The 16,839-nt window shown below is 48.2% G+C and overlaps 1 protein-coding gene across 2 annotated transcripts in view; it reads left to right on the forward strand.

Moving 5' to 3' along the window:
* Rab11 (RAS oncogene family member Rab11) overlaps window positions 1-14,743 on the forward strand; it is a 28,487-nt gene extending 13,744 nt beyond the window's left edge. For both annotated transcript variants that reach the window (XM_055071102.2, XM_050178820.3), the window contains 2 exons: window positions 1,178-1,258; window positions 13,287-14,743. In XM_055071102.2, coding sequence (XP_054927077.1) covers window positions 1,178-1,258; window positions 13,287-13,429 — 224 coding nt within the window. In that variant the 3' untranslated portion in view covers window positions 13,430-14,743. The remainder of the gene's footprint in view (window positions 1-1,177; window positions 1,259-13,286) is intronic.
* Window positions 14,744-16,839: the final 2,096 nt, after the last annotated feature.

Raw genomic sequence — 16,839 nt, forward strand, 5'->3', positions numbered from 1 at the left:
TTGATGTAATATTTTGCACCCCTCTGAAATGTATCGTTAATTTGGGAGTAGGACTTTTGCAAAGCCCTCTTAAACCTTTTAACAGTTTCACGTAAGCTGTAAATTGCTGAACCTCGCAATAACGAAATCAGCGGGGAACTCGAAAAAATTTGCTTTCGTAGGAGTTGTGAAATGAGGTGGCACAGATATGTAATGTGTAGCAGAATGAAACTCTACCGCCAAAATTCCGTTGGCCTACTTTGGCAAGCTTTGCTCAAGGATATAGAGCCGAATTGCCGATGATACAAAGTGCGCCGCATGCGTTGATCAGCAGTGGCAGCACTAGTACTCAGCACACCAGTACTCTCGGTCAATTGCTTTCGGAGATAAGATGATCACTCTTGCAAGATTTTGGTAACTCCGCTCCGGACACAGAGCAACAGCACTCCTCGCACCCATAGGTGCTGGCATGTCCGGCGCCGAGCGTGAAAGTGATCGTATCTTGGTATATCCAAACGCAATTGATCAAGATTGCGGCCCCTTCGTGCATATCTACGTCCGGCGCCAAATCTGCACGCAATGCCTGTGGGGTGGCACCAAAGCCTGCATTCTTGAAGCAAGGGATGCGTATTCCTGGACAATAACTCAATTGCAGCCCGATGTGTGGCACTGCATGCTGCGATCACCATCTCAATTGCCATAACCAATTCCACATCGGTGGGACGTGGATTTCCCTGTTTTGCTGCATTTGTCGCAGAGGTGTACATTACGCACTGCACTAGGTGTGAAGCTGTGCAGCCGTCATCGCATGTCAGTAGCAACATGCGTGCCGCTGCAAATGAGCGATCAACAAACAAGATGGCGGCCATGATGTGTTTCCAGCGCACGCAATCGCTTCCAGTGCTTGGTTGTTTTTGTAAGCAAAAATGGTGGCTGTCATACAAATGTAATGTGGTGGTATTTTACACAACCTTAGTGCAGAGCAATTGCATTTGAGCTCATTTTATAGCCAGCTAGCCTTGTGCGAGTAGGTAATATGCGGGGTTACATTCTGGCAAATTTCGTTGATGTGGGATTGTTGGTCCAGTGGTTGCCTTGTAAAAGAATTCTTGTGTTTTAGATGTATTTGAGTAGGAAAAGCATTCTCCGAACCTTGTCTTGTTGTTGTTGACATGATGTTTTGTTCTTTTTTGTGCAGAGAAAAACAAGCTCTCGTTTATTGAAACATCTGCGTTAGACTCCACGAATGTAGAAGCAGCGTTCCATCAAATATTAACAGGTGAGGCAACAGCTTTTTATTTTAATGCTGTTCATGGTGCTTTAATTCTGCTTCATCAAAATGCTTGTGCTGTCTGATAATTTGTGCAGTAAGATCTAAGTTAGTCAAACCCTGAAGGCCCAACCACATGAAATGCGCTTAAGTGTCGAGTTATGAGACTTCATCATCTCCATACACTGACAAAGGGAAAGCTGACCAGCCATACGATACGCACACAGTGTGTGCTTCATTGCATGTAGCACAGTATACTGCTAGATCACCTTCTGCGGAAGTGTTAGCGTTTGGGTTTAAGGAATGTTTATTGTGAATTTCAATATTCTAATTTTTTTATTTAATTCATTAATAATCCTTCGATGGTCAACTTTTTCGCCAAATGCAAATCCCCCCCCTCCCCCAGGGTAAACTTATTGCAGATTAAAATCTTTGGAGGGACCTATTTTGAAAAAAATTTACCCCGATTTTTTTAGTGACCATAAAGTTGCAAAAAATATTTTCTGCAGGTAGGCATGCATTGTTTGTTCATGAATACAAATGGGCTTGCATTAGTAGTTATAAGAAGAAAAATGTAGATACAGTCGCCGACCGATTTTCCGGACTCCAAAAATTCGGACATGCCCGATTATTCGGTCAGCTTCGCGGCACCGCCATTCTCCCCATAGATCATAATGTATAACAACTGCCGAAAGTTCGGACACCTTGCGACCTCTCGTCTGATTTTTCGGACGCTCCTTGAGCCAACTCGATCGAGGGCATCATGCACAGACTCTGAACGGAGCCTCCTTGCTGTACCACGAAGTGGCGCTACTGGAAATCCCCGCTCATCATCATCGTTTCTGCCTGGTTCGATAGAGTGGTCGTACAGCAGTTCCGGTTTCAGCTTAGTAAGCCATGTCAAGACAATCCAGCAGCTGATTTGTTTCTTTCGCGCGCAACGCTGCGAGCAGGCCACGTTTTTCGTTTGTGCAACTGTTGTCGGCACGGTGGTGTTTGCTTTGTGTGCTGTGTCGAGGTTTCGGTGATACAACGCGGCGTACGGAAACATTGCGTCAAGTGTCTAATGGCGCCGACAGTGTCCGCGCAGACTGCGCTGGGGAATGCCGGCAAGTGGGTGCCGGGAGGCCTAAGATTTGTCGCCTCCCGATGTGCTCCCTACTGACGCGGAAAATGTTCTGCCGAAACCTGCGCAGTGGTTGCATTGCGATTCCGGACACAGTCTCATTTGACAGTTTCAAAGGTGCTGACACTGCTGTACTGACATGCGCAGAACTCGACGACGGCGAGATCATTCGTCAGGTTTCTGCTGCACCGCCGGACGATGACTCCGAGTCGGAAGGTGACGCACCATGTGCTACGCTGCCGTCGCAGGCGGAGCGTGCACAAGTAGAGACTGTGCTTTCAGCCACCTATAGCGACCGTACGACCCTCTCCGAGATTCAGGCTTATCTGATTGCGCGTAAGCGGAACAGCGTGCAACGGCGCACTCACGATTTCTTCAAGCCTACTGCCGAGCCCGAATAAGTGCGTGGAAATAAAGGATTTAATTATTTTTCTTAATCCGCTTTTTCGGACACCTGTTTATTCGGACATTTCCGCAGTCCCCGTGAGGTCCGAATAAACGGTCGGCGACTGTATACTATTCCGATTCGGCGCTTGAGAAGTAATCACGGCTTGAATCGCTTGCGGAAGAGCAACCAGCCGTCGCATCCATAGCGTCTCAAACTGTGCATGTGAGTGCACGCAGAAGGGTCTGTGGTTGTGCGTCCATCAGACATGAGTCGGAAGCTTGCAGTAATCTTTCGTTCCATCGCCAATGAGGAGCAATTGGTTTTCGCGAGTCTCAAGAATAGAAATGCCGGCATACATGGCAGCGTCGTTCATATTCGGCAGCATTATTTGTATGTACACTTAAACCTCGATGTAACGAAGTAGGTAAAAAGTAGGTAAAATCGGCAATTTGCTTCGTTATATTGAAATTTTGCTGTATTGAAATTTTATCTTTATGCAGTCGGCAATCGATTTTATTACACAGAAAGGGGCCGCAGAATTTTCCAAATGATCGGGTGACCGAAAATAACAAATTTGAATCGAAAAAAGATTCATTTTGATGAATTTGGGAGCCGGCAGCGAATGATACGGATTCGTGCCACAACTATATCTTCACATCAGCAGTACGAATTAAACGAAGCCAGCCATGCATCCGTGTGCACTCCACCCCTGTATCTGATAGCGTCGCCTGCACTGAGACGTTATCATAAAGAGCGCAGGCAGCAGGGAGCAAATGCTTCGTCTGCCTTGCGCTCCAACGGGGTCGCCGAAACTTGAGATTACGCAACCTCTAATACTAAACCTGCGGTAAACAGCTTGCATGATGCCACATTGTCTCGGCACACCCACTCTTTGCACACAAGGCAGTTTACCTCTAAAACAGGGTGCGCAAATGCGCATGCCCTCGCCACGCTTAAAGCCATGTGCAACCACAGCAGAGATGTGCGCCAGAAATCGCAATGTGCACCAGGAATCTCAATGCGTGCCAACTTACTCCTCACCCCCGTGCCGCTTGATCTCGTTATTGCGAGCTTGCTCCCCTCCCCCTCTTTCCCTTTGCTCGCGTGGGAAGGCAGCATTAGAGAAAGAGGCCACCATCTTGTTTCACCCTCGCACACTTTCACTCACACCTAAAGCACAAAGCTTGCAGGGCACGATAAGTCTTATTGCCCTTGGACTTTATACAGAATGTGATGCAGCTCCACTTAGTCGCTCTAAATGCACCACATGCAATTTGAGAGATGCGTTTGCAAGTAGCCGCTTTAATGCAACCGTTCAACCACCTGCATCCGCTGAAGTTTCCATTTATATTCTTGGCATTCCTTTGCAGTGGAAGCGAAATTTTGTCATGTTATAAATTGCACGCACACTTCGTTAAATTGAGGTTCTAAGTACATGGTGTTCTGTGGACAAGAGGTTGTGAAAAGTTAAATACTTCAATGGAACGAAATTCACGATGTGACGAAGTTTGTTATATCGAGGTTTAACTGTACCAGCACCCGCCTGTGAACAGATGCAATCACACTCGTGTAAGCAATAAGAGCGGCCATCTAGCAAGGACCCTTCAGATATTAAAAACCAGATACAGTCGCCGACCGATTTTCCGGACTCCGAAAATTCGGACATGCCCGATTATTCGGTCAGCTTCGCGGCACCGCCATTTTCCCCATAGACCATAATGTATAACAACTGCCGAAAGTTCGGACACCTTGCAACCTCTCGTCTGATTTTTCGGACACTTCTTGAGCCAACTCGGTCGAGAGCACCATGCACCGACTCTGACAGGTGCATGGTTCGACTTGCTGAACGCCATTTTTGTTTTGAACGGAGCTTCCTTGCTGCCCCACGAAGTGGCGCTACTAAAAATCTCCGCTCATCATCATCGTTTCTGCCTGGTTCGATAGAGTGGCTCTGCAGCAGTTCCGGTTTCAGTTTTGTAGGCCATGTCAAGACAATCCAGCAGCTGATTTGTTTCTTCGCGCACGACGCTGCGAGCAGGCCACGTTTTTTCGTTTGTGTGACTGGCGTCGGCACGGTGGTGTTTGCTTTGTGTGCTGTGTCGAGGTTTCGGTGATCCAACGCGGCATACGGAAACATCGCGTCAAGTCTCTAATGGCGCCGACAGTGCCCGCGCAGACTGCGCTGGGGAATGCCGGCAAGCGGGTGCCGGGAGGCCTAAGATTTATCGCCTTCCGATGTGCTCCCTACTGACGCGGAAAATATTCTGCCGAGACGTGCGCAGTGGTTGCATTGCGACTCCGGACACCGTCTCATTTGACAGTTTCACAGGTGCTGACACTGCTGTACTGACGTGCGCAGAACTCGACGACGGCGAGATCATTCGTCAGGTTTCTGCTGCACCACCGGACGATGACTCTTGAGTCGGAAGATGACGCACCATGTGCTACGCTGCCGTCGCATGCGGAGTGTGTACAAGCAGTGACTGTGCTTTCAGCCGCCTATAGTGACCGTACGACCCTCTCAGAGATTCAGGCTTATCTGATTGCGCGTAAACGGAATAGCGTGCAACGGCGCATTCACGATTATTCACGATTCACGATCACGCCTACTGCCGAGCCCGAATAAGTGCGTGGAAATAAAGGATTTCATTTTTTTTTTCTTAATCTGCTTTTTCGGACATCTGTTTATTCGGACATTTCTGCAGTCCCCGTGAGGTCCGAATAAACGGTCGGCTACTGTATTGGTTTTCGCGAGTGCGACAAACAGAAACAGCCTGCGAGATGAAGCCAAATTAACTGCCGCATGTGCGTGGATGCGCAAGGTGTCATAAACATGCCGGCGAAAGGAAGCCATGGAATTAAAGCAAGGAGACTGTGGAGTGAAAAAATTAACTTTTATGTTGTATCAACGCAAATTGGTAGGTGACCCTAATCTTTGACTTTGGTGTCTCTTAGTGGCACTCTCACCTCGGCGTTGTTGTTCTTTTGGTTAAGCGAGCAAACATCTTTCCCCTGTCACAATAAGAGGGCGAGAAGGAAGTGCACCTTAGAAACAAAACCTAGACAAGAGAAGGCCTGAGTGCTTGGCGAATGATGTCGCGGAGAAGAGGCCGGCGGTGTGCTCGGAGATGCAGGTTGAATGAAGAGATCGCGCCCTTATGGGCAACGTTAACCAGAGTGCAGTTATTTTCTATTTTTTTAGGCATAGTTGAGCAGATGGCCCGCAGAGGACAGAGGGTGTTCCAAGATTATTTTATTTATGCAACACTATTTATGGCTGCATTATTAAAGAGCCCGTCCACAAAGAATGAAATGGTTCAACCTTAGGATTGAGAACGAATTTCGGGTAAATGACAGGGAGCATGGCTTATATTGAAAAGTCGCAGTGCTGCCCTCTTCAGAGTAGCTTCTTTGTCTTGATTTATCGTCGGCGTGAAAAAGTTTGCCGTTCATGCGACCATGAAAGTTCAACAAAATGTTAGCACTGCACCATAACACATCTCATGACAGCTTCGCTGGTGTGCCTTTCTTCACATTTGGGACACATGTATTTATTCCAGTCTAAATTTCACTTTCGAGGCATTATTACATACAGTACTGCAGTCCACATATTTACACCACCTCAAATGAGTTTAGCAATGGAGATACAAAACATTCGTGCAACAATTTACAAAGAGACAGCTGCGTTATTACGCAGAATTCCAGCTTTTGTCTTCTTTGCCTTAGCATTGGCACCCAATATTCTGTCGTTGATATTGTGGAAACATGAATGCATGGTCTTTCGGCTCCGATTTGTAATTGTTCCAGCGATTGGGCACGCAGCACTTATTAGGCATTTCCTGGCATGAATGTAATCCATATTCCACGGCAATGAAGGCTTGCCAGACACACAACTGCAATCGCAGCACAAGCACAGAGACTACATGCACGGGTCACGTCTAGAAACAAGTACGCTCGGAAGTATGTCGCAGCATACCAGGACTTTTCTAACCCTGAAGCTATCCAAGGAGCGGCAGGGTTCCTGGAACTAATCGAATTATCGCCATCGTCGCCCACTCGGTCTTCTGCGTCTCATTTTCAACACAGGCGCGCCGCTCGTAGCTTCGTAGCACACTGCACGGAATTTGTATGTGGGCCTCTTTTGCGTGACGTAGCTCAAGGGGAGAGGGTACAGCCAGAAGGCCTTACGTTCTCGAGGGGGTGTTGACTTTACGCGCCCTCTCCGGTGCTGACGTCTGAGCATGTAACAAGTGCATGCGGCATTTCTGGCACATACACTCCTATCTGACATGGCCAGACATTCGCTCCACGAGCACATCCCCCTTCATAAGACTGTCCCCGTAAGACATGTGGGACAGGTGTGTACAATTCAGATGCGACTGCGTAACAGGTACAGTGAAACCTCATTAAATAATAGTTGGCCGGAGCTCGGAAAAAGTATGTACTAAACGGTAGTACTGCTTAACCGAAATAGCCCGAGATCGCCTACTTACCTGTGAAAAATGGAACTCTGAGAGAGTGCGATGAAAGGGGAAAAATATGCAGTTATTTATTCACTCCGCGTGACAAGAATGGTATTTTCGTTTGATGCCGCGGCGGCCTAGCAGCGACGACAGCGGCCTCAAACTTAATGAAGCTGCGAGCCAGCTTTTCCGCCAGCCCCCTCTTCTCGGAAAGCACTCGCATGGCAGATTCCTTGTTCGCGTTACGTGTTCTTCGTGCACATGTGCTGTAGCGCTGCAGAAGTTGCGGGGTGCCTTTTTCATTGCGGGGTGCTGTTCTCCTTGCAACGATTGCATTCATGAGGCTGACGTAACGTGCAGCTTCTGCCACTGTTGGGCCTGAATCGCCTGTGCTGTCGCTTCCCGTGTCCTCATCACTGTTGCTAGTCGACACTTCGGCAACAACAGAGGCAACGATGTCGTTAAGTCGTACCTCATAGCCAACATCTCTTCGCGTTTGCAGCAGCACTGCCGAGCAACTTCTTCGCATTCCAAATGCCACACACCGTAGTCAACAGCAGATCCTTGTCACGTGCCAGCACAGACTTCTTCGTGTCACGTTCGATAGCATGAACAATGTCTAATTTTTCTTCTCTGCTGAGCACCCGGCGTCCTTTTTATGCGAGGTTCAGCATGACGTGAGTACTCCATTGCACGACGCTGTGGACAAACCTCGAAAACTGTGAAAAAGAGTAGCATAAAAGGCATCACTAGAAATACGCTGCCACAGAATGTCCGGGCCAAGGGCAAGCGTATATGCATGCAGCAACGCGCGTTGACTTTCTTGGGCCATATTCTTCAAAGAACACTTTCGAAAGAACTCATTTTTGTGATATCTTGCTTGACAAGCCACAGCGTCTCCACACAGTTAAGATAGCATGCTTTGTGCCAAGACCGATGCCCGTAGACGCCGATTCGCCTTGCACTATTGTGTTGTGCACAGTACCATGTATACCATGACACCACATATAACAATGTATTGACTTAAGAGTATGAACGTATGCATTAGGGCTACGAGAAAAAAGCTGTATGCAGTGGAAACCCACAATAACGAAATTGCCACAGAAAGCAAACAATTTCGCTTTTGCAGGAATTTCGTTAGCACGAGAATACGACAGAAAATTCTGGGAATTGGCTTGCAAAAAAAATTGCCAAAAGTCCGTAAGCTTACTTTGCCGAGCCTTGCCTTGCAGCAATTTGACAGTTCTGAATTTGCACTACAAAAAGTGGTCCATTGCCATGTTGTTGTCGTGCTCGCCGAGCAACAAACTACTGTAAAAACCTGCCTATAATACGAGGTTTTTTTCCTATTAGTGTCCCAAATTTTCACCTCGTACTATATGCAGAGCTGAAAAAAAATTTTCAGTCAGAAATTTGTGCTAGAAGTTTTGGTTTCGTTACTGCTGCATGGCTACAGCATGGTTTCCTTATTGTTGAGTGCACACCTTGGCAGCACATGTGCAAACCACGCTTTGCGAAGTGCATCTTTTTTATTCCGCATTGAAGCGAAAACAGTACTTGGCTGCTTTCAAGAGAAAGGTTATTTTAGCCGCACAGGACATCGGCAGCGGCAGGCAGGCAGTTTGGCGTCAACGAGGGAAGCATTCGCGAGTGGCGTCGACAGAAGGAAGCCCTTTTCGCGTGCAGCGAAATGTGAAGGAGCTTTTGCGGCCCGAAGAGTGGGACATTCCTGGAAATCGAACTCTCCCTGATGGAGTTCATACGTCAACAGCGAGCCACGCATCTAGCTGTGAGCGTGGAGCTTATGCAGGCAAAAGCTAAGGAGCTTGCAAGAGAAAAAGGGCTGCCAAGCTCCGCCATCAAAGTGAGCAAGCACTGGATTTATCGCTACATGTGCTGTGCTGAACTTCGATTTTGCAAAAGCTGCCCGAATCATTCGAAGAGATGCTTGTGGCTTTCCAGCGCCATGTTATTTCGCCGCGCAAGTCCAAGAACTTCCAGCTAGGGCAAGTCGGCAATACTGGCCAAACGCCGGTTTATCAGCACATGCCATTGCCTCTCACCGTGCACGAAAAGGGCTCTAAACAAGTTTTATGTCCGGTCCACTGGCAACAAGGAAACGAGAGTTACTGTCATGTTGTCGTGCACGGCAGACGGATGCAAGCTCCCGCCCTATGTCGTCTACAAGCGCAAGACAGTGCCTAAAGGTGAAGAGCTGCCAAAAATGTGGTCATGAGATGCCATGAAAAAGGTTGGATGAAAGAGAATCTTGTGCTCGACTGGATAAAGCTGGAGGTTCAGCAGCAGACGCTGAATCAGCCTTGCTCTGTAAAGACGCGTGACGCTGCAAATGACACCTTGATCGAACGGTTGCATCATGGAAGTGCAGGTTGTTTGGGGGGAAAAAAGTGCATGTTTCTGAGCTCCATGTCATCAACGTGATGGGCACTGCCATTATCAAAAAAAAAAAAAGGCAGACGGACCTGCCTGTCTTCTGCATGTTGGCATCAAAGGTCTCAAGCCAGCCGCCAAATATGGCTAGGGTCATCCGTAACATCAGGTTCGTGGTGTATTGTACGGGCAGCCTACGCTTTTTCTTGAAGCAGCGGGGCTTATTGCTTTTGCCAATTACAAGCAGTGGTAATTTGTATGGTCCATGTTGGCAGATAACAAAATTGTTACACGCCGCTTGCTGTGTTTTTCCCCGTGGTATTTCTGGCGTTTTAAGCCCAGGGTATTCGATGAAGCATCTCTTAGAATACAGCTGCCTCATCCATGTTGTAAATGTCTGAGCGCTTGTACTGGTCCAGTACTTCTTTGTTGGTCAGCAGCCACGACGACGTTGCCACAGGGTCGACAGCTGCTGCTTTCCCAGAAATGAATTTGGCCACTGTGTCATGGCGGGCTGTGAAATCGCTCAACCAGCTAGGGTTTACTATAACGTTATTGTGCCTGAGCATGCACGCGAAGTCCAGCTCCTTCTGCTGAAGCACTCTGCCAGATAATGGCTCTTTGTTGGCATGCTGTTCACAAAAAACCATGTAAACGCCACCTTGTCGATGACTGGGAACACCGCAGCCGTCACTGTTTTGTTCTTTGCACTCATACCGTTCAGGGTGCATCGAGAATGGAGGCCTAGTTTTTCAAAATTGTAGACGTTGAGCTACACGCAGTGACAAATTCGTCGGCGATCTCCATTTTATTTCTGCCCTTTTCAACCTGGGCAATAACTGCAGCCTTACGGTTGCTTCACATGGTGCGAATGGGGCCAAAAAAATCATGCTGCCGCGCACGTCTCATTGCGATTTTCGCTGACCGCTTTCACGTGCTTCTACGGCTAACCCGCTTTTTCCGTCGCAGACGTGTGCAAGGTTATTCCTTGCTCATGAACTATCCATGCCTGCATCATTAAATAAAAACAACATGGAAACTAGTCAGATATTAGAATTTTCCTATTATGATTCGGTAGTAGAATAAGTACACAATTTTTCAACGTTTAAAAGGGTTGAGGCTTTACGATGGCTTGTAGATGCGGTGAGCGAGACGCTGCACAACACAAGTATGAGCACGTGGCTTGTGCAGCGTTGGTGGGGTTGTTCGGTTTAGTACACTCTAGTTTCGCTGTTACTATGGGAGCCACAACTTTTTTCTGGAGGAGTATTTGCTTTTGCAGAACAAGCTACTATTGAGTGTGCATGTACAAGCAGCTGGAACAATTTGTAGCCATGAAGAGGTTGACTGTGGCAATCAAGTGGGTACGTGCCTTATGTTAAGGCAGCGTCTGCTCCCGGCGTGGATAACGTGCAGCTTCTCCTTTTAAATGAATTCTGTGAGCGGAAGAAAATATAGCTAGTGAAGCTCCTAAGCCGCAGGCGCTGGTGGCTATGCCCTATTAGAACGTAACTAAAACTGGCGTGCAACATTGCTCCACGGAGCTACCAGCGCGTGGTAAAACAGGGAAAACGCCCATTTTGACGGCACTTTGTTTCGTCACACGTTGCCCCTCCCACATAGCGCCAGTCGCTGTGACTCGGGGACAGCGCGACCAACTTGTTAAAATCCAGTCGTGGAGTGCCGACGACGTCGCTGCGGTCGCTGAGCAACGGAATTTGCTGTGTCGCTGAGTAAAAATCGCGCCATGTGAAACGGCCTTCATCCTGCAGCGTCGTAAATTTCTGCATTTTGGCTAGAGGTGGCATCTTAGCAGGCTGGCAAAGCAGACAGTCTAATTGCCACACACACAGTTAACGTACCCTAGCACCAACCAAACACGGCGACCACATTGCACACACACAACCATAGCGTCGTCGGGGTTATCGGAGCCTTCATTTGTGGACGTCGATTTGGCTAGTCAGAAGTCATGAGTCGGCATACCAGTCACGAGTCAGCACACCACACAGGTGTTCTGTTCCGCCTTAGCGCATGGTGCAATAAAATGTGCGCACTGTGAGGTCGTCTTCGGTTCTCCTTTTTTTTTGTAATTTAAATACAAATATTGCATTTTTGGTCCTGACACTGCGCAGTCACCTGTTGCAATGGTAAACCTTCACCACCATCATCGCTGTCGCCTGTTGTGAGGTGCAACTGCTCCGCTAGTAGCACCACTACAGCCTTTTAAGAAATAATCGTGGTGGCCACGCAAGTGCACTGTGGCAGTAGTTCACACAATTTAAGGGCACAGCGAATGCATGTGAGTAGTTAGCGTTAGGCGAGTCGATTATTTGCAGTCTGACCTTTACACCAATCCCTCATTAACGAAATTTTCTTTTAAAAAAAGTTTTGTTGTTGTGGGATACAAAATGCATTGACTCCTATGAGTGTTCGCCAGGGTCCCGAAAATAGTTTGTTGTGTCGAGAATTTCATTGCTTTGACATTTCGTTATCATGGGTTTCGACTGTATAACAATGTTATGACCGCATGTTGGATACAATCAAAATTTTGCCTTCTGGACGGCATTTTCTATGCAGACTGAGCTTGACGCTTGGGTTGCGAAGCTCCCCTTGCACCAAACGATGCCAAGACGGGGCAAAAAGTTGATCTATGCAAGTTCATATCTGCTGCCATTGCTGCATGCCAATTGAAAAAGCCACAGAGCATTGTGGGCCACAAGATGGCACCAGCTGCTTTACGTCCACATCCATGATCATGCTCCATAAGTTTACAGAGAAAAAAGAGAAAGATAAAAGCAATGTTTGAAGTGAAGTGGCATGGTGATGCCCGCCCTTCCTATAATCTCTCTCTCTCAAGTGCACACATGTGCTATGGAAGCAGCCCTGTAGCTAAGGGCAACTCGGTTTGTAGAAGATGGTGCCAACTAAGTTCAAAGCTGTGTCAGTTAAAATGAAGCTGTGAATTTTGTTTTCAAGTCTCAAATTCTGTATGAGCTCACACAGTCGACGATATCAATTCTGCAAGCCGGGAGTACCGTGATCATGATAGCTGGACCAGTGGCCATGCTGATCAACAGAAAAAGGGTGGGGGACCCTTTTCCATCATAAACAACTGCTCTAAAAAGGCGAGCTTTGTGCACAGGGGCTAAACCTCCCATTATAGCGAAACCAACATGATGGGAGCAGCTGACATTACCAAGCTCTGGGAGCACATCACTACTGACACTGAAGCAGGTGGTGCTTCGATGGAGGAGTTTCTGATAGTGCTGCCTCATTCTGTGAAGATATCTCTGACGAGGCAACTTTTACCGCCAAAGACAGCGGTGTTGTGCGACGGAGGCGATGGCAGCAGTGGCAGCGACGATGAGACAATTACCCATCTTTGTTCCCGAACCCAGTGTTCACGCGAAGTGCACTGTCATCGATTCTAGTCACTTGTTGATCTTGTGCACACTGCAGTTGTGAACCTGAAACTCATGGGGCGATGTCAGCAGTTGGCGAGGCCCGGATTTACTTGCTACACGTGGTTTTCAAATGTAACAACATGCATAGTGTATGGAAGATCTCTTTGTCTCTCCATGTGCCTTTAGACTTTTGATGTGTGCAGATCTTTTGGTTTGGAGCATGGGAGTTCTCAAAGCACCCACTGTTGCTTCCTTTGTTGTGCAGACATCTACCACATCGTGTCACAAAAGCAGATAAGGAGTGAAGGGGACAATGATCCGTCTCCATCTCGAGACAACATCCCCATCACTATTGCTCCCACGGACCCGACGGACAACCGCAAGAAGTCGTGTGCCTGCCAGCAGTAGCATGTTGGCTGCTGGATACACCACTCGGCTGCGCAGGGCCCCTGTAAAGTAGGAGGGACAAGAGAAAAAAAGAAACGAGGAGGGCACAAGAGCACTCCTGCACTGTGGCCTTTTTCTTTTTCCACTTTTGTTCTTTCCAAACAAAAAAAAAAACTGCCCCTACGTTGCCCTCTGCCCTCTTGCTTTTTTTTTTAACAGTGCCCTATTTCTCGATTCAGTTTTTTTCTCTCGTTCAGATGACCCCCCGCTACTGCCCCTCCCCTTACCCATATTTTTTTTACGAAGGAATGGCTCATTTTTGTAGCATTGCTATGTTTAGCACCAGCGTTGCTCTCGTTTAGAGATCCTCAGTGTTGAACTGAAGCAGCATTGCTCGTGAACTGTGCTACAGCGGGCCGAGCGTACTGGTGCATTCAAGTCACCTGCTCAGTGTGGCCCTTCAGTTGTCTGAAGGGAGATGTCAGATCATCTAGTGAAAGGTGCAAGCTAATCTCTTTGTTTCTTTTTTTTTTTTTTTTTTTTTGAAGACCAGTCGGGATTTTTTTCCGCCATTCCTGATGCTGCTGTATGCTGTGAGAATAAAGAGGACACTTGTTTATTTAACACAGCTGCACTTCTGTCGCGATAATGTTGTGCTGATACACTACATGTGTATTGGCTAGAATTCAGTGGCTTAAGTTCACCTTTTCAGTGTAAGTTGCTTTTGAGGAGGGACATCAGTGATGGGCTCTAAATTTAACCCTAGTGCATTGTTTCTGGATTCAGAGCTGCACGTCAAGCTGTTCTCCCCCTAATTTAGCCTCGAAGTGATTCAAAGTGCCAGGTATTTTGTTGTGAAGGCGTGCTGATGTCATTGGTCCCTAACTACGCCTTAGCCCAAGCAATCTTTCCATTGGGTGTGTACTTGCAGCAGTAAATTGCTGGAGGCTCCTCGCTTGGGTAGCCCTTTTTTTTTCCCTTTTTTTTACTCGGTTGTCATAGGTGTTCTGTATTCAGCAGTTGCTGTGACGGATTGAGTGAGCGAGAAAACGTTTTGTGGAAATGATCAATTTGTATTTCGATGACTGTACAATGGATGACGACATTGGTTGCGTGGACGATTTCTTGGATGCCATACGAGCGTGTGCGAGAGAGAGGAATCTGCTATGCATCTGCGGTGCACCAGCGCTAACTGCCCCGGCCAACGGCCTCTGTTTTGCGCACGTTGCCCCATAAGCAAGGGCTCTGGCAGTGAGCGCTGGTGTACGTGGAGGCCCTGTCATCCCGTGTATATATATATAATTACCAATAAAGTCCCCAATGTCTTCGCTTATAGTGCTGCTGCTTTTTCTTCTGTGGCATTGTAATGAATGCTGTGTCATCAGGGGCCTCATGACAGCCTCAGGCCATGCAGCTGTGCACTTTTGTTGCTTGTATGGCTTGTAGAGATGCGTTTGTAGCTCTGTGGGTTCTGTGGTTGATTTGATTGCTTTTTGCACATTGGTAGCACTTACGATCGTTGTCTCATCTGAACCCTGTCCTATCTGTTCCTGCAAGGACATTAGTCATCCCTCACTGAAGTGGGCATTGTTCTTTTGACTGAGTTTAATGACTAAATGTATGCAGCCACAATGATTTGTCTTGAGTGGGCTGATAGTAGTTTTGCTTATTAAAGCTTGTGCATAGCAGTACAATATCTTAAGTAGCTGAGTACTACTGCAAGAGCCTGCATTCATAATGCTGAAGAGCGTTTTCAGATAATTGCATAACAGCTGAGCTGATTTGTCGTTCTTTGGCGCCTCCCAGTCTCAAATGTTTTCGGGGGGGAGTTGCAGCCAAACTGACCACCATATTGTACAATCTTTCCAAGTTGCTTCCTCTGCACAGCTTTGCTGTCTATAGCATGCATCGGCTTTCCTGCTCCCCCTTTTGCGTTTTGATTTTCTCTGCACAAGCCTGTATGCATTCTTCAATGGGAAATAGCTCATTGCACTGCCAGCACCCACTGCTGCGATTGCATTATTAATGTGATGGCGCAACACGCATGAATGTGTACGAAGTGGTTCGTGCATGTCACGAAGAATCGTGGTTTAGATTCTCAACACTGTTTGTATGAGCACCCGTGCAGGCAAGCAGTGAACTTTATTCAGGTCCTGAGGAGCCACTCCGAAACCCCCTTACGAAGGAGGAGCCTGCGCGGGCCGCTCCCACGTCGGGACGGGGTATTTACAATTGCTACTAGGTATAGCGGGGCGTGCCACTTGCGCAGACGGACGTTTGGGCGCATGCGCGAGTAAGAGCGGGTGCGAAAGAGGAATTGTGGGGACTTTTGCTCCTTGAATATACGACTCTGCCTAGGCACTACGGAGGACTTTGTTTCTTAGCCCGTGGTGCATGAGTTTTCCCCTAGGCGTGCCGGCACAAGTCGCGGCGCGTGGTAGTGCTGAACTTAGCGTCGCAAGTTGGCGGCTGAATGTAATATTTATTCAATCGTCTTTTCTACTAATTGAAACGACTTGTCATTATTTCGCATTATTGGCGGCGCCTCCAGGACAACGAAGCGGCAACAGGGACATCAAAGCTGGAACCCGGACTGGTCCGTGGGTTTGGGCTCGCCGAGGCCTGCGCGTGCCCGGGGCGTGTAAGACAGGTTGTCTGCTATCGCGGACAGCCAATTTTTTAAGCGAACACCCCCTGGCACGCTTCGGCCTCCGCGGCCCCAACCCACGGGCCGCCCTGACTCCAGCTTTGATCCCCCCGCTACTCCTTGGGTGCCCTGGAGACCTGCGCCGCCTGCTTTATTATAATCTCTGGTTCCCTCCTGGAGCAGTGCTTGTAAAAAATGCAATCTATCGTCGCGACGGAAAAAAGCGACCCGCGAGTTATACACCAGTCAGAACTTGCTCCCTTCATCTGCCGTGGTAGCTCAGTGGCTATGGTGTTGGGCTGCTGAGCACGAGGTCGCGGGATCGAATCCCGGCCACGGCGGCCGCATTTCGATGGGGGCGTAAACCCCGCGTACTTTTATTTAGGTGCACGTTCAAGAACCCCAGGTGTTCAAAATTTCCGGAGTCCTCCACCACGGCGTGCCTCGCGAAGTGGTTTTGGCACGTAAAACCCCATAATTTAATAATTAACCTTGCCCCTTCAGAGACGGCGATCACCGAATGGGGGTGTCCGTGCCTACTGCCTCACCGCGCCGGCAGCCAGCGGCGGAGCGTAAACACTGGACCGCACTCCGCAATGCCGGCATGCCTAGTGGACAAACGTATACGACACACTCCGTAGTGCCAAGGCAAGATTCGCATATTCAAGGAGCAAAGGCCCCCAGATTTTCTCTCTCGCACCCGTTCTTATTTGCGCCTCCGCAGAAACGTCGAGCTCTGTGAGAAACGCCGCGACCCGCTGTACCTACTAGTAATTTTAAAAAT

This window comes from Dermacentor andersoni, chromosome 5 (assembly GCF_023375885.2).
Source record: "Dermacentor andersoni chromosome 5, qqDerAnde1_hic_scaffold, whole genome shotgun sequence".
NCBI classification, from domain to species: Eukaryota; Metazoa; Arthropoda; class Arachnida; order Ixodida; family Ixodidae; genus Dermacentor; species Dermacentor andersoni.